Source organism: Manacus candei, unplaced genomic scaffold, assembly GCF_025592945.1.
Source record: "Manacus candei isolate 608988 ecotype Guabito, Panama unplaced genomic scaffold, ASM2559294v1 h1tg000014l, whole genome shotgun sequence".
NCBI lineage: Eukaryota > Metazoa > Chordata > Aves > Passeriformes > Pipridae > Manacus > Manacus candei.
In genome coordinates this window covers 81,744,733-81,766,076 of record NW_026138062.1, presented here as the reverse complement: position 1 = coordinate 81,766,076, position 21,344 = coordinate 81,744,733, and the positions used below count along the sequence as shown (strand labels likewise).

The following is a 21,344-nucleotide window of genomic DNA, read 5'->3' as shown; positions in this document are numbered from 1 at the left end:
TGATGCTGGAATGATGCTGGCTGTACCATCAGGGATGCTCGAGCCCTGCAAGGATGCTGTACATCATGCCAAGGAAAAACAAACTGAGCTTTGCAAAATGCCCCCACACTTGGATTTTTCTGGATGATTCCTTAAAGGACTCCGTTTCCTGGTGCACCTGATGTTTTTGCCATGGGATTTTTAACTGTCTGAAAGATTTTGCCCAGAGAAGCTGTGGTTGCCTCATCCTTGGAAGTGTCCACAGCCAGGCTGGATGGGGCTTGGAGCAACCTGGGCTAGTGGAAGGTGTCCCTGCCCATGGCAGGGGGCTGGAATGGATGAGGTTTAAGGTCCCTTCAACCCAAACCATCCTGTGATTTTCTATCACCATCACTTCCACCCTCCTGGGGGATGGAGGAGACGGACATGCTTGTGAGGAAGGGGGATGAAGCTCCCACACACTTTGCATTAGGAAGAGCATCCCTAACCTGACCCTGACCTGGGGAAACCCCCCATTTCCCTGTACAGACATGGATAAATCAGGTATGACTGACTGGCTTTGCAGGAAAGGATAACAAAGGCAGCTTCCCTGCTCTCACCCACCTGCTCTTGCACCTGCAAGAAGGGCAGCCAGAGGTGCCAGCAGCCTGGTTTTATCCAAATCCACCACTGGAAACAGGGATAAATGACCTGCTCTGTGACAGGTTTGTTTAATTTGAGGTGTCTGCAGTTTCCCTCTGGCTGTGCAGAACCTGGCACTCCCAGCTCAGTGAAAAGTAAGGTCAGATAAGTTATTTTCATGTTAAACAAACAAAATGTAAAACCTCACAGCTTGGAAAAGAATTATTTTCCTCTTGACAAGGTCATACTCCCTACAAACACTTCATTATGGCTCTTCCAGCAGGTGTGGGTCCCACCAGGGACCCTATTTCCTGGAGTGTTAAAATAACCAGCCGAGGGGCACCTTGCTCTCATGAAATGGGATGAGTATTTTTAGTTGCTGTTTGTGCCTGTCTTTAAAGCTCCCTGGGGAAAATCTTAACACAGAGACCAGCCCATTCCTTTCCTGTGTCCTGCCTCTTGGCCCCCTCTTTACTCCCCAGATGATGCCTTGTATTTCTAGGCTGCCTTTGGTGGTGCTTTAGGAGCTTTAATGAGGCATCACAGAGCAAAGGTTTTCAGAAAAATACCCCCATTTTCAGTACCCATAGGAAGGCTGGCGAGGGACGTTTTGCAAGGGCGTGGAGTGACAGGACAAGGGGGAATGGCTTCCCACTGCCAGAATGCAGGGTTAGAGGGGATATTGGGAAGGAATTGTTGGCTGTGAGGGTGGTGAGGCCCTGGCCCAGGTTGCCCAGAGAAGCTGTGGCTGCCCCTGGATCCCTGGAATCGTCCAAGGCCAGGTTGGATGGGGCTTGGAGCAACCTGGGCTAGTGGAAGGTGTCTCTGCCCATGCAGATGACAGGAGGTGGAATGGGATGGGGTTTAAGGTCCTTCCCAACCCAAACCATTCTGGGATTCTGTGAAATGAGAAGAGAGTGAGAAACATCTCCAGGACCACCTCTGCACAAGCATATATGGAAGGAGTTACGTGTGATGTGAGGAAGAACTGAAGATGGTGCTTCCAGCAGGCCCTGCTGCACCACTGGAAATCACATCCAGACTGGTCCAGCACTGGGAAAGCAGCCTGTGGATGGGATGGGTTGGTTACAAGCAGAGCTGCTGGGATGGAGAAACAGCAGAGGATCAGCAGCTTCCCTGACCCAGCCACGGAAGGCTTTCCATAACCACTCCAATATAGCAATGATTGGGGGAATGTTTAATCAGGATTAGGGACAGAATAACTAACTAATGACTGAAATGTAGACTGGAGAATGGACAGAGCTCTGCAACATGCAGGGAAATCAGTTTTTGAAACCTCCTAGCAGTGAGGCTTAGGAGGAAAGCACTGGTGAGGTGACCTGATATCCAGAGAGGGTTGTGTGACAGCAAACTGGAGCCACCAGGGCTTGGACATGACCAGGACATGTAAACTTATAAAAATCCCAAACAATCCATCAGAGCTTTGTCACAAGACATCTGTCTGCAGATGCCAAGTGCTGATATTGTAGGGGAAGTGTATGCAGATGTTTGGGTTTGTGTTTGGAGTGTCACCTGAACCAGGAGATATTTGGGTGGACAAGACAGATCTTGCCCACGAGAAATGCTGAGTGAGGGCAATGCTCCTACTTCTGTTTAAGGTGCTGCTGAGAGCATTTTTCCCCTTTTCAATCCCTTTTCATGTCACCCACGGAGCTGCCAAGACAGAGACTGTGCCCAAGGAACAGCACAGGAATAACCTTGAGCAGTGGGAATACAACCACCTGGGGTGGGATACAAGAACAGCAACAGACGGCAAAGCATCAGCTAAACCTTGGCTACACAGCCATTGGAAAGCCCTTAAATGCTGTAGTTGCCCACAATACAGGACACAACTTCAAGGAATGTTTCCAGCTCATGGAGGCAGGACTAAGCTGGAATTGCTTCCCAAAGATAGCAGCATGTGGGTAGTGACTCACAAGACCCAAGAGTCACCCTGGCCTTGGACACTCCCAGGGATGGAACAGCCACAGCTTCTCTGGGCAACCTGTGCCAGGGCCTCACCACCCCCACAGGGAAGGATTCCTTCCCAATATCCCCTCTAACCCTGCCCTCTGGCAGTGGGAAGCCATTCCCCCTGTCCTGTCCCTCCATCCGTCGTCCAAAGTCCCTCTCCAGCTCTCCTGGAGCCCCTTTAGGCGCTTTCAGGGGCTCTGAGGTTTCCCTGGAGCCTTCTCTTCTCCAGGTTGGACCCTTCTTTTCTCCAGGCTGGACCCCTCCAGCTCTCCCAGCCTGATTCCAGAACCCTTTGTGATGGAAAAGCTGTCCTGCTTGTGTCCTTAACCTAGCACTGATTTACTCCAAGGCCAAGCAAGAGAAAGTGATTTATATATACACATATATATTTTTAGATATACATATTAATATATATATGTACAAACAGAAAAACACCTGTGACAATGCAGATTTCCAACAAGTCTTTGAGTGCTCCCACAGCAGACATGTTTTACCCAGAACAGCACCTGGCAAAGTTTCTACAGGGGCTTTTATTTTCATTTTTAAGCATTTCCTGCTGCTGATGGTGCTGTTACCCCCATGGGACAGGCCTGGCTGGCCCTGGCATCTCCCATCCTGCAAGGAGGGCAGGATTTTGCTATCACTTAGACTATTTTCCTGTTGTTGCTTTTTAACTGTCAGCAGATTCCAAAGGCTTTCTGAGGGAGATGGTAAAATGGGGAGAAATTCAAGAAGATCTGGGCAGCAGGGGGATATGTGGGTGCTCAGCCATGTGGAAGCATTCCCTACAGGTCCCAGCCAGTGGAGCAGTGAAATCTGTTCTTTTTAAATCAATATCCACCCATTCCTTCCTTAAACTCTTCTGAGCAGCTCGGAGTGCAGAACTTGCCAAAAAGTGCACCTGTTTTAGTTCAAAGTACATTATTTTCACTCTAGAGCCGTTTATGAAATTAATATTCCCCTCAGCCCTAATAAAGAACCTTTCCCCTAAGATGGAGTGTGGTACCCTGAGCAGGCTCTGCTAATACAGATTATCCCTAAGGACTTCAAAGCCATCCAAGCTGCAGGAGGATAAATCAGGCACGCTGAATTTAGGAGCACACTCATCCTGCAACGCTGAGCAGTTTTCACCCCATCACCCCACAGCACCTTTGCAAACCTCAGGGCCTATATAACCCAGGAGTAAATCATTACATCCCCATAGGTTTAACTGGTAAAACAGGTCGCATTTTCCCAGGCAGGGAAACCCCAAACCTCCCTAAGAATCATTCATTCCTGTGGAAACTCAGGCAGAATTATTCTGCACCAGACAGTGCACGGGCTTGTTCAGACAGGAAAGTTTCGATGCTGCCTCAAGGTAAAACACGTGGAAGGCAGTTACACAGGTCAGAGTGTGGCCAAGACATCGAGATGAGCACAATTTCACCAACTAAGCATGTCCCAGCAGCGTCCCCTAAAAGCACAGTTTGTTCTGTGTTATTCCTCCCGACACGCTGGGAAGCGCTTGGGAAGCTCACAAGTTGTGTCCCATCTTGGCATGAGCACTGAAGCTCTCAGGAGGGCTCCAGAGCAGGAAAAACCCTGGCAGTAAACACAGAGCAAAGCAGTGTCCTTTTTTGGACAGTGGACTCCAGTGGGCTCCAGAAGGAGGAGCATCCCCTGAGCAAACAGACGCTATTAGGACGTGCAGCAACAGGCTCAGGCTGCTGAAGGTTTTTCCCTGTCACTTATTTCCAAGGACTTCACAGAGCCAGGGTGTTTATAGGCTGGGAAGCGTTTAAAATCCTTTTGGCCAGCAAAAAGGTCCCAGTGAGAGGTGGTGGGGGTAGCTGGGTGTGGGAGCAGCAGCCGAGCCCGAGCCCCAAGGACGAGAGGATTTGCAGTGGAAAGGAGACAAACCACTCCCCAGCCTCAGTATTACCAACACCCCCAGGGGAAAACCCACTTCCAAGAAAAGGCTCCTGATGAATTATTCACATTGCCTATAAACTGGATGGATCATCTCACAGAGCACAAATGGTTCCCCCAGAAGGGAAACAAGGGCCACTGGTGCAACATCTCCCACCATCTCCCCAAAGAGATCATGGGATCACAGACTGGGCTGGGTTGGAAGGGACTTTAAAGATCATCTCATTCCACCCCCTTGCCATGGACACCTTCCACTAGCCCAGGTTGCTCCAAGCCCTGTCCAACCTGGCATTGGACACTTCCAGGGATGGGGCAGCCACAGCTTCTCTGGGCAACCTGTGCCAGGGCCTCTCCACCCTCACAGGGAAGGATTCCTTCCCAATATCCCCTCTAACCCTGTCCTCTGGCAGTGGGAAGTCATTCCCCCTCATCCTGTCCCTCCATCCCTTGTCCCAAGTCTCTGTCCAGCTCTCCTGGAGCCCCTTTAGGCACAGGAAGGGACCCTGAGGTCTCCTCAGAGCCTTCTCTTCTCCCAGCTGAACAATCCCAGCTCACCCACCAATATCCCCAAGTCCTTCTCCTCAGGGCTCCATCCACACCCCACCCAGCCCGTGCCTGAGTTTGCAGGAGTAGGACCATGGAATCACAGAATCATTTAGGTTGGAAAAGACCTCTGAGATCACTGAATCTAACACTGCCATTGCTTCCCTAGGGAAGCCAAGGAGACCCACCTGCAGGTGAGCCAGGAGGGTGGCTTTGAGAAGGACCACAGTCCACACAGAACCTTTCCACTGCTGCACATTCCCATGCAGAGGAATCAACACACAGGTACTGCTTCAGTGCTCCACCACGAAATGATCACATCCATAAGCTGCTGAGCATCACAAGGACCTCTGACATGAGAGGTGAGAGCAAACCAGTCTCCCCTCCAGCTTTGGGATGCAGCTCTGAGCTGCACCACCACTTCCATGCTCGTGTTTCCCATGGATGCAGCAGCTTCAGTTTCTCCTGGAGAGGGAGGGATGTGCATTTAAACACGAGGGGTTTGTGTGCAGTGCCAACAGGTCCACCTGCAGCACCTCTCCTACCTCTTTTGGCATCTCCCGTGGGAAGAAGAAATATGGCACTGCAGACAGAGCCACCAGGCTGGCTGCCACCAGGAACCCGAGCCACCAGGCACCCACCCACCGCGGGTCCCCGTGGGTGAGCTGGACTTCAGCTGCAACACAGACAGAGAGAGGGGCATCAAACCAGCAGTGAAAACAGGGAGGGACCCCACTGCACCAACAGGATGGTGATGGGTGGCCTCTGGCACCCTGAACATCAATCAGCTCCAAAGTGGTGGCTCCCAGTCCGGGGACCATCGGATCTCACCCCCTGGTGTTTAATCACATTTCATTCTTTGCTATTGCCAGGGTCTCCAAAAGGCCACTCAGCCCTTTGGATGGAGACAACTGGGACAAGGATGTCCCTCAGCTGGAAAGGCAAAGGAAAGCACCCCTGTCACCGCTTTTCCAGAGAAGGGACACCTGTGTTGTGGAAAAGCTTGGAAGTACTGACTCAGGGGGATTAAGTCATGATGGCTGTCAATACAGAAGGAAAAATTCCTTCTGAAGTTTAAAATTAAATTAATTACAGTTAACTTTTGGCATCCAAGAGCACTGGTTTAGTTGTTTATAATCGCTCTACCCACACAGGGATCCCCTGTTGGCAGAAGACTTGGATCCTGGAGTGGTGCCCACCACTCTGGTCCATCACCCAGTGCCTGCTTTGCAGCTCAACCAAAGGAAGCTGATCTTTAAAGATGCTTTAATAAGAATTATATCCCATTCTCCTGTCTGTCTGCCCTCAGTTTTCCCAGCCTCCTCTCCTGCCATCCTCAGGGCTCTGTGCCAGCAGTAACATCCCCCGTGGGGAGGGTACCTGGCACTGATAAAACGGGACATGCAGAAGCCACAATGTAAATTCACAACAGGGGGAGTCTGAGCAAGAAATATTTCTCCAGAAAAAGGTGATCCCTGTGGTAAGATGGCATTCAGGAGCATATCCCAGGAAACAAGTCCTCCCAGGAACCTCTTCCTTGAGGTTTAACATCGGTGAGCCGTTCACACCGGGGAGGTGCAACTGAAACTGCATTTTACTGGGTTTTGGTGCAGCCACATCTAATCTCCAATCTCTAGAAGTGACAAGTGATAGGAAAAAGAAATTGATAATCTCCTCCCTGCATTTCAGTAAAATGGAATTTTAAATCCATTTAAAATAATGGATAAACACTAATTTATTTTTCTCCTAGTAAAACAATAGCTTTAACTCTAAGCAGCCACAGCTCGTCAGCTTTTCCCAGCTGGCTGAAGACACTTTTAGGCTGAAGGGAGCCTAATATCCCATCTAACCCTGCCCTCCGGCAGTGGGAAGCCATTCCCCCTTGTCCTGGCACTCCAGACCCTTGCCCAAAGTCCCTCTCCAGCTCTCTTGGAGCCCCTTTAGGACTGGAAGAGGCTCTAAGGTCTCCCTGGAGCCTTCTCTTCTCCAGGCTGAATATTTGCTCTGTTAACAACCAGGAAAGAGCCTCTTATTTTCCAGACCATGATTCAAGAGCAGCCAAAAAGGAGATGATTACAAATGCTTTAATAGCACATCTCAGGGAGAGACATTTGAAAAGGAAATCCCTTTTGTGCTCCTTTCTTGCCCTATCCAGCATTTCCCTTCTCCTTGTTTTCACCTTCCTCCCATCCTACCATGCTTCTTCACACCTCAGGGCTGGTACTCGTTTTCCAGCTCCATCTTTCTTCTTCATGTATCTTCTCCCTGGGTTTTGGTTGTTCTCCACATCCCCACTACTGGCTGGCAACAAAACACTCCTGCCAGTGGTGCTGGCATATGGCAAGAAATTCGTGGAATTCTGCTTAAATCCCTCTCAGGGCACGTTCACTCACCTCCGCTGACTTTGTCGATGTCCACGTAGAACTGCAGCATGGCAGAGCCCAGCATGAAGGCCACCCCTGGCCCAATGACAGTCACAGAGAACAGGATTCCTGCAGAGAGATGAGAGCAAAGAGGGCTCAACCCTGTGGGAGAGGACCACAGGGACAGAAGGTGCCTCCAGACCGGACCAGGCTCCTCCATGTCCACCTCCAGCACAGCTGATTTTCCTGGCAGCTTCCTCAGTGCCCCTCTCACACAGCAACAGTCCCGTGCTCCCTTCAAAGAAAAGGTTTTGCAAGGTTCAGACCTTTTCTGCCCCTCTTCTTCAGCCTCCCAGAAAGACTGGAATACGCCCAGGAACAAGACGTGTCTCTCGGCATAAGAAATCCAGGAAATGATGAGATTTTTTACAGGGTGGAGGAGATAAAAGTTATCAGTGAACTCTCCTATGTGAATTACTGATTAAAAATGTATCAACACATGGGAAATTCAACTCTTGCCTTACATGTGATTCTTTCAGCTGAGGTTCAGAGGTTTGAACCAACCACCAGAGCAAAATTTGATGCTGTACTTCCACTTTTTTGACAGTGATGACCTGGTTTTGATCCACCTTTGCTGTTCCATTCAGTTCAATTCAATTCAATTCAATTCAATTCAATTCAATTCAATTCAATTCAATTCAATTCAATTCAATTCAATTCAATTCAATTCAATGTTACTCACAGATAACAGCTAGAAAAGGAGTAGAAGGACCTGCAAAGACCATTTTGTCCATCCGACCACCCTGGGACATCCCTTTTAGGCCTGTGCCCAAGCAGTTCTCCAGCACCCCCCTCTGCTGAAGGATGCTCTCCCATCTCCAAGATGCTTCCTATAATTTTGTAATAATATTTAAAAATTTTTGAATTTTTAATTATTTGTTATTTTTTAGCTTCCTATAATATTCCTAACATCTAAACAGAGTCTTCATAGCTGCACCTTAAACCCATTGCTGCCTTTTGTGAACACAGAGATCAGATTATTCCTCTTTGCCTTCTTGAAGCCTTTTTGGAGGAGGACATGGTTATTATGTCTGTCTCCAGGTTATGACTCTCAGGCCAAAAATCCCAATATTTCCCTCAAATCGTGTTTTCCAGCACTCCAGGTCTGTCTGATGTTTGTCCAAGCTTGAAGCTTTGCCATCAGTCTCATCCTGGCTCCCCCTCTTCCCACAGTCTTACCCAGATAGAGGGGGGAGTTCCTCTTGCTGGCGAAGTCGTCGATGTAGGAGATCCCAAAGGGCTGGATGGGGACACCACCGATGCCCAGCAGGGCCTGGGCAATGAACATGACCAGGAGAACCTCGTGGTTCTCCCTGCTGGCACGGGGGGTGCAGTTGGCATCACTGAGGTTCGCCCAGGACCGGGGCTGGCACAGGTCGGTGGTGTTGCTGAACGTGCCTGTGGGTGACAAGGGGAACAGGTCTGAGGAGCTTGGTCTGGAGAAAGAGCTTCCCAAAGATAGCAGCATTTGGGTAGTGACTCAGGAGATCAGAGAGTCACCCTGGCCTTGGATACTTCCAGGGATCCAGGGCAGCCACAGCTTCTCTGGGCAACCTGTGCCAGGGCCTCTCCACCCTCCCAGCCAAGAATTCCTTCCCAATATCCCACCTAACCCCAACCTCTGGCAGTGGGAAGCCATTCCCCCTTGTCCAGTCACTCCAGGTTCTTGTTCCAAATCCCTCTCCAGCTCTCCTGGAGCCCCTTTAGGCCCTGCAAGGGGCTCTCAGGTCTTCCTGGAACCTTCTCTTCTCCAGGTGAACACCCCCAGCTCTCCCAGCCTGGCTCCAGAGCAGAGAGGAGTTCCAGCCCTCTGAGCATTTCCATGGCCTCCTCTGGACTTGCTGAAGCAGCTCCACATTCTTCTCATCTTATCCTTAGATGTTGTATGGGAGAAAATCCAAAGCAAGTCCAAAGGTTACTGTACAGATGTTCACAGAGATGGATGCACATGCCATGAAAAGCCACTTCCACTGAAGAAGTGGAGCTGAGGTCACTTCCAGGACCTTTGATATTCCTTCCAAGAAAGGTAAGTGAGGAGAACTGCAGATTTTGTGAACAGCTACTCGGGAAATGAGAACTCATTTTCCCCAGAAAAAGCTTACAAAGCTGCCTAAGTGAAAGTGCTGATTCAGGCACCCTTATCTTCCTCAAAATACTGAGGGGGAGGTGCTTTTAGCAGGATTTCCATGGTTATCCCCTAAATCCTGTGGAACTCTGAGTGCTCAGACATGGGGTCACCTGCACCAACAGGTGGCTAATTACTTCCAAACTGCCATTAGCATCCTGTTTGCAGCCATGACTTATTCACCTATTAAGTGTTTCCCTGGTGCCTATTGCAAAGTGGTGCCTTTCTTCAGCTGAAAAGTGGCTTTGGACAAACAGATCATCTCTGTGTGAACCAGCTGAGATCCCTCTGCTGAGCCAGAGGAGGCTTCTAAAAGATTTACTGGAGCAAAAGATTTGGAGAGGTAACAAGAAAGTGCTTTTCTCCTTCTTTTCTCATCCCTTCACTTTCTTTCAGGGAAAAAATCCCAAATTCACCCTGGTCTGTTCCCTCCCTCCATGAGTGATTTAAACTGCATGTTCCTCATGGGAGGTTGATTTTCTGGTGGGGTCTAAAGCCTCAAAGCATTCCCTTGAGCTCAGCTAGGCAGGGGAAGACAGGTGAGGCTGGAGAAACAGGAGAAGTTGGGTGTGAAACCAGCACTCTCTCATTGCAGACAACAGCATTCGCCCCTTGGGGTGAGCCAAGCTCCTTCCCAAACCTCATGTTTCCTTTCCACAATGGGCTACAGGTGACAGAGCTCATGAGACTTTATCTTATTTACATTATAATAAGTTCGCATTCACGAGGACAACTTGGCTCAACTCATGGAATATGAGAGCCCTGGTGGCTGGAGAAGACCTTCCTGGCACCCAGGGTTTGTCTGCTGTATGGGTGTGCACAAAACAAGGGCAATCAGAGGCACAGCCTGTGTTTTGACTGTTTTCATGTCCTTTCCCATGGTTCCAGGGTCCCCATGTCCCCTGGCTCTTCTCCCTGCCACAGCTGTTGCCTCTCAGGACTGAGATGGTTTCATTCTCAGAAAAATAAAATTCCTTGAGGACAAACTTGCAGCTCCCAACCTCCCTAGGGAAGGGAAATTTGTAATGGCTTCCTACTGCCAGAGGGCAGGGTTAGGTTGGCTATTGGGAAGGAATGCTTGGCTATGAGGGTGGAGAGGCCCTGGCACAGGTTGCCCAGAGAAGCTGTGGCTGCCCCATCCCTGGAAGTGTCCAAAACCAGGCTGGATGAGGCTTGGAGCAGCCTGGGCTAGTGGAAGGTGTCCCTGCCCATGGCAAGGGATGGGGTTTAAGGTCCCTTGCAACCCAAACCATTCTGGGATTCTGTTATTTCCCTTTTCCATCCCAAAAGGCCTAAAATAAGCTCCTAGAGCACTTACTGGCAACAGACTGGTCAAACTCATAGGGCCCAGTGATGAAGTGGGGCAGGGACATGAGGAACCCGGCCAGGGACACGAGCAGGGCGCCGGCGCCGATGAACCGGGGCCTGTGCACTCGGCTCCCGAAGTAACTGATGAAGACAATCAGCAGCGTGTTCCCCACCTGCAGCAGGACACAGAGAGCCAAAGGTCTCGCAGGGGAACACGAGGAGCATGGGGAGAGCAGGAGCAGAAAGCTGGTTTCACCTCGTTGAAGGAAGCGAGCAGCCCTGACGTCCGGCTGGAGAGGCCATACCGTCTCTCGATGGTGGAGATGGAGCTCTTCAGGTACCCGGAGACCAGGAGCTGGGAGAGCTGCAGCAGCCCGTGGCAGAACACAAAGAACTGCCAACAAAAAAGAGAGCATCCAGTTACTGAGAGCTGCAGCACAACAAACTGCATCTCCAGAGAAAGGCACAGTTATTGAACATAAACCTTTGACCATGAGCCTTTGAAATATTATCCTTGCTCTGCCATCAGTGAAATCTTCTGAAATTAATAGAGACATGAAATAGTGCTCTGCCAAAAATAACAACGGGGTCACTATCTGCAAGGAGGGTGTAATTTCTTCAGATGAAAAGTGGCTTTGGACAAACACGTTGTCTCAGTTGGGATGATGCTTGTTTGTGTTGGCCTTGTCTCTAAGATCCAGAAGCAGAAGTGGGAGGTTGCACAATTCCTGTTCCCATCCAGCCAGGGGCAGCAGCCATCCCCAGTGCTGGGAGCAATTCTGGGACAGGAACAAGCCCTTCTAAACACAGCAACAAACAACTTCTTCAGAGAAAACCAGGAGAAGGTCAGGGAGAATAATTCAGGCTGTTTTCCTTTCCTTCTTAAAAAGCCCTGGATGTAAAGGACATGTCCTTTGGAAAATGTGAGGGTTCTTTTCCACTTCCAGAAGGAAACCTTGCAAAGTCCATCCTCTCCCAGAAGATAATCTGACCTCATCTCCTCCAGAGTTTGGGGTGTGCAGGTGCTGGGCTGCCCAGGGGAACACGTGGCTCAAGCTGCCCCACAGAGAACAGAGTCCATCTCCCTGGTCCTCTCACAGAAGCATTTCCCAAGTGCCAAGTGACTGTCCAAGGAGGGAAGGGGAGGGATGGACCTCCCCTTTATCCACAGCTCTGCAAAGTACTCAGCAAAGGAAAGGAGCTGGCAAGTCATCTCCTTCCCCACATGGCTCTCCACAGGCATCCTTCCAGTGCCCAAAGGAGGCAAAAAACTGCCCAGCCCAAACATTCCACATTCCCTAAGGAGGTGGACCACCCATCACTGCAGGACAGGCTGGATGCCTCTTCTGGGTCCTTCCAGAGCTGCTGCCTCAGCCTTGGATGATGACCAAACCCTCAGGGCACTGCTTTTTGCAGATCTTTACTCTCTTGGTGACCAGAGCAGGGCACTGCTGCAGCTCCCACCATGGAGCAACCTCACCTAGAGGAGCTGCTCAGCCTGGCCTGGGTTTCTGCCACATCTCCTTCTGATCTAGGGCTAGAGTGGGATCACTGGCAAACTGGGCTGCTCTGTCAGCCAGGGGAGTATTTACAGCACAGAAGGGGACAAAGCCCCCCCTGGGTCACTGAGAACTGCAGTGCTGGGGTTACCAGCACCCAAAGTGATGGGTGGGTATCATGCAAACCAGGATATAATCCAGGACCTCCCCCCTTCCAGGCTCATGTCACCACTGATGGGTGCAACGTGTGCGGACCAGGAAAATGTCACCCAGCCAAAGGAAAGCTTCCCCAGAGCCAGCTTTGCCAAAACTCCTATATTCCTACGAGACACTGGCTTTGTCCAGGCTCTGTTTCCTGAATACATGAGGTCAGAATGGAAAGGTTGAAGCCAGATTCATTTATTCCAGACATCCACAGCACACAGCCCAATGCGTATCCAAATCCAGGACCTTCAAATCATGCTGGTTTACATCAGCCCAGCAGCTGCCCACCACTGCCCCACATCCTCTGCAGCTCAGGAGGTCAAAAGGGGTTGGGAGTCTGGTGTTTTATCCTCTCATCTAGGCAGAGTAAAGCACAGAAAAGAGAGAGGGCCCTGCAGTGGGTTGGGGTCAGCACCAGGCAAGGCCCCCAGTTCTGGCTCCAGGGGCTGTTTGCTGTCAGCCATCAGACCACAGCACAGCTACTCTTCTGCCAGGGAAAGAAAGGACAGACTCGTGGACTTTAGGTCTGCTGGACTGGTGGAGCTGGCCTGGGTCTGATGGGCTGCCCCAGCAGCTGACCTGGGTCTGCAAGCACCAGCCTTTTCCCACGTGCTGTGTCCTCACAGCACAACAAATCCAGGAGCAGCCCCAGAGCTGGGTGTTCCCAGAAACAACCCCAAGTTCAGCTGTCTGGCACCTGTTTCCCATGGAAAGGCCAGGACATGCTTATAACATCTCCCCTCTACATCAGCAGAATTAAAACAACTCGGAGAATCCACAGGAGCACTTCCGTAGGCTGAGGAGGAAGGAAGGGAGAGGTTTCGCAATGGCTTTTTTAAATAAACATCTGTGAAGCATTAATAGAAGAGCCTGTGTTGAGGTAACACCAAACACCTGAACCAAGGACAGGGGGTGCTTGGTACCAAAAATAATCCCCTTGCAGTGCCAGGGTGCAGAGCAACCTCCTCCATTGTCCACACCCTCCACAACCAGCTCTGGGAAAAGTGCATTTCTGCTCTGCTACACGTCTAAGGAGGAGCTTCTCTGATCAGATTTGCTGCTTTTCTACTTTTCTAGATAATGTTTCATGTATCCTTGCTGGCTTTGCTCTGCTAAGCCTTGCACCACGTTGCTGAGGTGTTGCTGCTCCCACCCCACACGTGTTAAGAGAACAGAGAAACACACTCCATCCAACGCAGCCAGGAAACTGCAGACCTGGGGACTAAATACCAACATCTCCTCTCTCTTGGTGGTCCAAAAAAAACCTTTCTACGAAGGTTACATGTGTTTCCAGGGTTGGTTGTGCGGTTTGGCAACAAATCGTCCCAGTGAGGGCTCTGAAAGCTGCACACACTGTCCTGCCCCAGCTGACACAGGGAAGTCCCTGTCACGCTGTTTCCATGTGTTTGGGAGACTTTGGCTGCTATTTTAAGGAAGGGTTTTGTGCCTTAGCACATGGTAAACCCCTGTGCACTGTGCTGTGCTTACAGAAAATGGGGCTGGGAGGAACCAGCCTGTTCCAGTTTAATCCAAACCAGCTTGGTTGGGTGTGTAGTTGGAAGCGACCTTAAAGATCATCCACTTCTAATCCCTGGAGACCTTCCACTAGCCCAGGTTGCTCCAAGCCTCATCCAGCCTGGTTTTGGACACTTCCAGGGATGGGGCAGACACAGCTTCTCTGGGCAACCTGTGCCAGGGCCTCCCCACCCTCACAGCCAATTCCTTCTCAACATCTTATCTAAATTTTAATGCTCCTTGAAGCCAAAACAAGCCAGTTTTTAGTTATGCCCTTCAATTGCCTTTTGACACGTGGCAACTAGTTTTTTGTGACACACTCTCTGGAGATATAAATACATATACAAACTGCAGTGCTGTGATTTTTGGCCCTCCAGCCACTTCAAACACATAAACCACATTGTGCAATGGTTTTGTGTTTCTGCAAGAGCCATTGAAACCCTGCACTGGAAGTTTTGTTTTCTGAGGAAGTCATTTAGAAACCGGACAGGGTGACCTAAGTTCTTGAAAAAAACCCAAGAGATCTGGGGAAAACATCCTGTGCTGAGCATAATTGTGTGAGGATAATGCATGGTCAGCTCTGCCTTGGGGGTGAAAACAAGTCTCACTTAAGAGACATTTTAAGCCTTTAACACCAGCTGTCATCTTTTGCTCTACAGGCTGGTGACACTCTCTAACGAGCCAGGTAATTGGCTCCAACTACACTGAATGTACCAGTTAATTAATGTTGTTAATTACTGATAAATGCAATTATTGAGCCAAAAGGGAACAAAGCAGATGCTGCAGCACAGGAGGAGCCACCCCAGGTCCAGCCTGTAGTTCTGCAGAGCTCTTCAAACACTCACCTGGAAGACCTGAGGTTGCACTGAGTCCAGGAGGGCATAACACTTTGAAGAATGGTTTCCATCTGGCACAGGGCAGGGTTAGATGGGATACTGGGAAGGAATTCTTGGCTGTGAGGGTGGGGAGGCCCTGGCACAGATTGCCCAGAGAAGCTGTGGCTGCCCCATCCCTGGAAGTGTCCAAGGCCAGGTTGGAGCAACCTGGGCTAGTGGAAGGTGTCCCTGTCCATAAAGATCAGCTTTAAGGTCCCACCCAACCCAAATCATTCTGTGATTCCATGAAGTTCTGCAGAACCTGGAAGTTAAATATGCATTTCAGCCTTGCTGTCCCACCACTTGCTCTTGGATGGAGACGGTTCCACCTCAAACGGTGCTTCTGCCACAAGCACATGGAAAGCCAACGGAAGCACATGGAAAACTTTCCAAATACACTTGGTAATCAGGAACCCTCTCAATGCCTTCTGCAGAAAACCAAACTCCTCTTTGCCAGGCCAGTGATCCAAGGGGGTATTGCAGAAAGCAGGATAATTACAGGAAGCACATTTACCTTGATGCTGAGGAACGGGCTCCCGGAGAGTGTTTTCCGCGTCGCATCCGCGTAGCTGCTCTGCGTAGCTGTGCTTGTCATCCTGCCAGGCCTGCCAAAATAAATCAGCCAGCACAATGCTCAGTTCCTCTGCCTGAATTGCCCTTGCTCAGCACGGCAAGATGTTGTTGTGCTCTGTGAACACCCACACAACGAGCACAAGAAAGTACTAATTATTCCTGGGTTTCATTCTCTCGGAGCACTTTGCTCCCGCAAAGCAACAAAGCAGCCCTGCAAAACATTGATCACCAGGAGGCCTGGGAGTTTACATGCTGTGCCACAGAACCAAGGACAATGTGTATAAACATTATCTGGCATAATCTGACATCCTTATCGATGACCTGGGTGAGGGGGCAGAGTGCAGGTGGCAGAAGAAAATAAGACTGGGAGGAGCAACTGGCAAAGCTGATGATTGTGCTGCCATCCAGAGGGACCTCAACAGGCTGGAGAAATGGGCACTGAGGGATCTCAGTGGGCTGGAGAAAGGGGAATCCAGAGGGATCTCAAAGGGATGGAGAAATGGACATTGAGGGACCTTAACGGGCTGGAAAAATGGGCATCCAGAGGGATCTCAAAGGGAGGGAGAAACGGGCACTGAGGGAGCAAATGGGCTGGAGAAACAGGCATCCAAGGGGAAAAGGGCATTGAGGGATGCAAATGGGCTGGAGAAACGGGCACCTAAATTTAACAGTGGAAAGAAAGAGGGTGGGAAGCCACCCCACCCCCCTCCCTGCACTGTTGTACCTCCTTCCCTTCTCTCTGAACCCCCACTCCTTCTTTCCTGAGTGGCCCATGATGCCTTTGTTGGGATTTTAGGCTTCCCACTCAGGAAGCTGCATTGTTTGGAGGCACGCTGAAGCCATTAGGCTTTAAATTCAGTACACTGTAATAGATGTTTTCATCTCTGCAAGCGCCAAGGCAAATGGGGTGAAAGGCTTTCCATTATTATTTCGTGTAATTCCATTTCCCCCATGATGGGAAGCAAAGGAGCGAGGACCCGTAGCCTCAAACAAATTAAAAAATGCAGGGGTTGATGTAAATTCTAGCAGGAGGAGACTGTCTTAACTGTGGTGTTTATAAACCCTTAAGCACAGCGCACAGGAGAGGTAAATTCCAGAGGGGCCCTGCTCATCCCTGAGTTACAAGCTCCACAGCATCTTCTGCAAAAAGCAATTGCTGCCCTCAGCCCGATTTCCAGAGATATTGCTGCAACAAAATCCGGGGTGAGATCAATAAAGTAAATTTGATCATAAATTAAAGCAGCCACAAAAAGCTCTCCTGAACCTCTGGAGGGTTCAGCAGTGCTGGAGCAAAAGCACCTGCCTGTCTCCAGCCCACGGGGTCTGATATCCTGACTCTGGAGCAGGGCTGGGAGGAATTATTTACAGCCACTGAGCCCCTTGAAAGCTCAGGGGTGACACAGTGGGGAGGAAAAGGGTGGAAAACCACAGGGAGGAAACCAAGAGGAGCCTAAGCCTAGACTTCCACGTTCATGGAGTTGGGAACCACTGTAGGATTAATGCCCTGGTTTAACTGTGTTAATGGCTTTGCCAGCCCTCCTCACCAAACATGCATTTAGTTAGACCTGCAAACCACAAATCCCACGGGGTGTTGGAGTATTTTAGTCCTCCTGCCCTTCCTTTCCAGGCCCTGCTTTAGATGTGTGCATCCTTTAACCAATCCTTTAACACTGGGATTAGTCCAAGCTCTTCCATAATCAGCTTTCAGAGTCTTCTTGGGAGAAGAAAATGCTAGAAAGCACCAGTAGAAACGTTTTCACTAATCCCTGCCCAAGCAGGGGGTAAAAGCCCCTCACCCTTTGCTGTGCACCAGAATGTCCCCAAATTTCCCACACTGCTCTGGAGGAACTCAGTTCTTCTTTCCCCAGGGATGGCCTTTGGATTAATGACAACCTGCACCACCTGTCAGCAGCCAAGGAGGCACAGCCAGGTCTGGCTCCATCCCACCATCCACACCTTCACCTCACTCCAGTGAGTTGTCCTACTCCCATATTACCTGTGGAAGAGGGAATGTGGCTGAGCCCTGAGGGGAAAAGCTCAGCAGGGATCTCAAATGCTGCAGAGCTTTGCCAGCAGTTCAGAACAGAATAAACCTATTAAATCTATTCATCCACAACACTCCTTAAAGAACAGGAGGAAAAGTACTTTGATCCAGCACAGAGGACAACGAGCAGATCAAACAAAAAGCCAGATAAGATTTAATTGATTTTAAAAAAAAAATTGCATGAAGAGAGCAGCACACTCAGGTCAGTCTGAGTTCCCTGTGGCTGGATCGAGCCCAGATGTGGCAGCACCCTCTGGGAATGGCATTGGCTTGGCAAGAGCCACGTTTTTCTCCATCTCTGGATGGAAAGAAGGATTATTTTCGTTCAATACAATTTCTCCCAGGTAAGGTCAAGAGATGTGAGTGAATCTGCTCCTCTGCAGGAAGGAGGCAGAACAGGATTAGTGCTGTGGGCCGGGGAAGGAGGAAAAGGAGGGACGAGATGGCAAATCCCAGAAGATATCCTCAGGTCAGAGGAAGGAGAGAGCAGAAAGAGCAAAACCAGGGGACTGGGGGGGACACACCTGCCTGTATCAGATCTGCAGCCCTCAGCTCCCTGATGGCCCAGGTGTCCTCCAACACTCTAAAAAGGAAGATACACAGTGGGAATTGCTCTTCCTGCCTTTCTCCAGGCATCCCAGCATGTTTGCCATGGAGCATGGGAAAAGGTGAGAAATAGCCAATCCCAGAGTGACATCCCTGGATTCCAGAGACCCTGACCCAGACACACTCCCAGACCTGCCCTGCAGGATCAGGACCAACAGCAGCCACTTCCCATCCTCAGCTCCACAGCCAGCTACTTCCCATCTTTGTGCCTCAGCTTCCCCAGGAACAAGTCAGGGAATAGATCTGAGCCCATCGACCTGTCAGAAGGGTTTGGGGAGCAGGAGGGGAACTGTGGGTTGGGACAGCAGGGACTGACTTTTCCCAAGGCTGAGGCATTTTGCAAAGCCTTTTTGGGTGTCTGAGGCACCACAAGGAGGGAGCTGGCCCTGGTCCAGGCTCTGGCAGACACAGATGGGAAAGGATATGTACATGAGGGATATTCCCTCATGTACAGGGTAGAGGTGCCACCCCAGCCCAGCCAGGTATTTCTAACACCAAACACTGCTGTCTCAGAGCTCTCAGTGGTGTCTCTCACCTCTTCTCCCACAGATCACAGGAGCGTGAAATTGGTTTTTTAGGGAGACACAGACACGGAGAGCCTAGTGCAGGGTGGGACACAGGGTGACAGGTAGGGGTGGCAGGGTCTGTGACAGCCAGTGGTGTCCCTGACTCTGACACAAAGCCCTTGGAAACCAGTGCTGCACCCTGATGGAGCAGAATATTGCCTCCTTGTGCACCTGCAAGGGAACTCTCTGGTGAAATAAACTCCCATAAAACAAAGAGAGACTTTCCATGCCCACCTGGTGTGTTTGGGAGCCTGCTGGGGTGCACAGGTGGCTAGGTTTCACCAGGGGTCACCTCTGATGTTCTCACTGCAGGGGCTTGGTGGCAGCTACACATAGGCTGTGCTCAGATACCCCAGGGAAGGTGATGGATGGATGGTTGTTCAGACAGCAAAGGTGCCTGATGCTGCACATCCATCAGCTGGTGAAGAATTTGTCCTCAAACACTGTTTTCTCCCTGCTTCTGTCTTGGGTCACTGCACCCCTCAGAAAGGCAGGGCCTGGCATGACAAACCCAGGATGGAGTAGGTACAGGGAACTCAGCTTGGAGGGGCAGCAGCTCAGCCCCACACCAAGTGATGCCAGAAAACATTGCCATTAATTCCAGCCTTGCTTGCCTGACATTTCCTCACTGCTCCTGGGGACCTGCAAAGTGGCAGAGCAGGGGAATAACCCCCATCTGTGCAGAGCCTGGGGACATAAACACAGATGGAAAAGAGGGATTGGATGTAACCTCAGTCCAACCACCCACCACCACCCTGGTACCCCTCCCAGCAGGGCTTTTCCAGATGTATATCAAAAAAGTTATGCTGAAAAAAATTATGTCAAAAGCAAAAGTAACGTTATGGAAGAGCAGAGAGAGAGGACTGATGAAAGATCACAGAATTCCACATTGGTTTGGGCTGGAAGGGACCTGAAAGCCCACCCAGTTCCACCCCCTGCCATGGGCAGGGACACCTTCCACTAGCCCAGGTTGCTCCATACCCTGTCCAACCTGGCCTTGGACACTTCCAGGGATCCAGGGGCAGCCACAGCTTCTCTGGGCAACCTGTGCCAGGGCCTCACCACCCTCATAGGGAAGGATTTCTTCCCAATATCCCCTCTAACCCTGCCCTCTGGCAGTGGGAAGCCATTCCCCCTTGTCCAGTCACTCCATGCCCATATCTGAGATAATCTCACAGACCTTTGCAGCACAGATTAAGATGCTCCACTTCTCCCCACGCTGCCCTTTCCTTGACACCGGGGCAGCAGAAATCCCTCCAAACCTCTCCCAGCTTCTCTGGGACCTGCACAATAGTCCTGGCTGCCACAGCAGGGGACCAGGCTCGGTGCCACCAGCATCCTGTCCCATTCCAAGGACATCAATCTATCCAATGGCTTTATTAATGGCAGCTCCTGCGAGCTGAGCAAGGAAAAGCACCCGCTGGGCTCAGCGGAGCACGAGTAAATAACAGTGAATGTAACACAGCAAATTAAATCCCAGCAGGGGAGTTGAAATGCCAGCAAATATTCCCTAATCTGTCTTCCTTCTGCAGGATAATTTTCATTCACTGGCAGTAAAGCTGAGATGGCGTCAGTGTGTGTATTTATGAGTGTGCCTGTGTTAAAGGGGAAGCTGGTTTGGAAAATGTGGGGGCAAAGATGACTGATAACACAACAGGAGGAAAGAACAGTGGATACTCATCATGCCCTCCCAGGAAAAGACTGAGGAAGGAAAAAAGGGATGCGTAGATGTGCTCAAAAAGCTGCTTCTGTCTTGAACCAACTGGCAAAAAGAAAGTGAAAATGAGATTAGCCCAGCTCAGGGATTCTGTATAAGGAGAAATGGCCTGCGATGACACATCCCAGAAACCCTAGAAGAAGTTAGACACAAAGAAAAATGTTACTTCAATTTAAAAGATTAGAAGAAAGAGGAAAATCAGTGTTGAAACCCATGGCATGCAAACAGAGGCCATGAGGGAGAGGCTTCAGCTCTGCTCTGGCACAGGGCAGGACTGGCTGCTCTCCAGAGGTCCCTGCCAGCCCTGACCCCCATGACTTGGGAAGGATGAAACCCTCCTCCCCATTTCTGTGACAAGGTCCCACAGAGCTCCCTCCCTCCTTGGCACACCCTGACAGGTACTGGAGCCCTCCCTGGAAGGGTCCTCACCTGCTCCAGACGTGGTGAAGGAGTTGGAGCTCACCTGGTGGTACCAAAAAGAGATGGGACCTCTCACAACATCCCCTGTGGATGGGGCAGCCACAGCTTCTCTGGGCAACCTGTGCCAGGGCCTCACCACCCTCACAGACAACAATTCCTTCCCAATATCCCCTCTAACCCTACCCTCTGGCAGTCCCTCCATCCCTTGTCCCCAGTCCCTCTCCAGCTCTCCTGGAGCCCCTTTAGGCCCTGCAAGGGGCTCTCAGCTCTCCCTGGAGCCTTCTCTTCTCCAGGTGAACCCCCCAGCTCTCCCAGCCTGGCTCCAGAGCAGAGGGGCTCCAGCCCTGGCAGCATCTCCGGGGCCTCCTCTGGACTCTCTCCAGCAGCTCCACGTCCCTGTGCTGTTGTTCCCAGAGCTGGAGGCAGCTCTGCAGGGGGGTCTCA

The 21,344-nt window shown here is 50.6% G+C and overlaps 1 protein-coding gene across 3 annotated transcripts in view; it reads right to left on the bottom strand.

The window, feature by feature from the left end:
• The window catches only part of SLCO2B1 (solute carrier organic anion transporter family member 2B1), a 41,297-nt gene that overhangs the window by 16,038 nt on the left and 3,915 nt on the right, over positions 1-21,344 (bottom strand). Inside the window, exons 2-7 of one of the 3 annotated variants that reach the window (XM_051779502.1) lie at positions 15,489-15,579; positions 11,187-11,275; positions 10,892-11,054; positions 8,628-8,846; positions 7,419-7,517; positions 5,571-5,701 (exon numbers count right to left, since the gene is read on the bottom strand). In XM_051779502.1, coding sequence (XP_051635462.1) covers positions 5,571-5,701; positions 7,419-7,517; positions 8,628-8,846; positions 10,892-11,054; positions 11,187-11,275; positions 15,489-15,579 — 792 coding nt within the window. Of the gene's footprint in view, positions 1-5,570; positions 5,702-7,418; positions 7,518-8,627; positions 8,847-10,891; positions 11,055-11,137; positions 11,276-15,488; positions 16,219-21,344 lie in introns of those variants that run through there. The other 2 variants (XM_051779503.1, XM_051779504.1) reach the window with 2 other exon arrangements.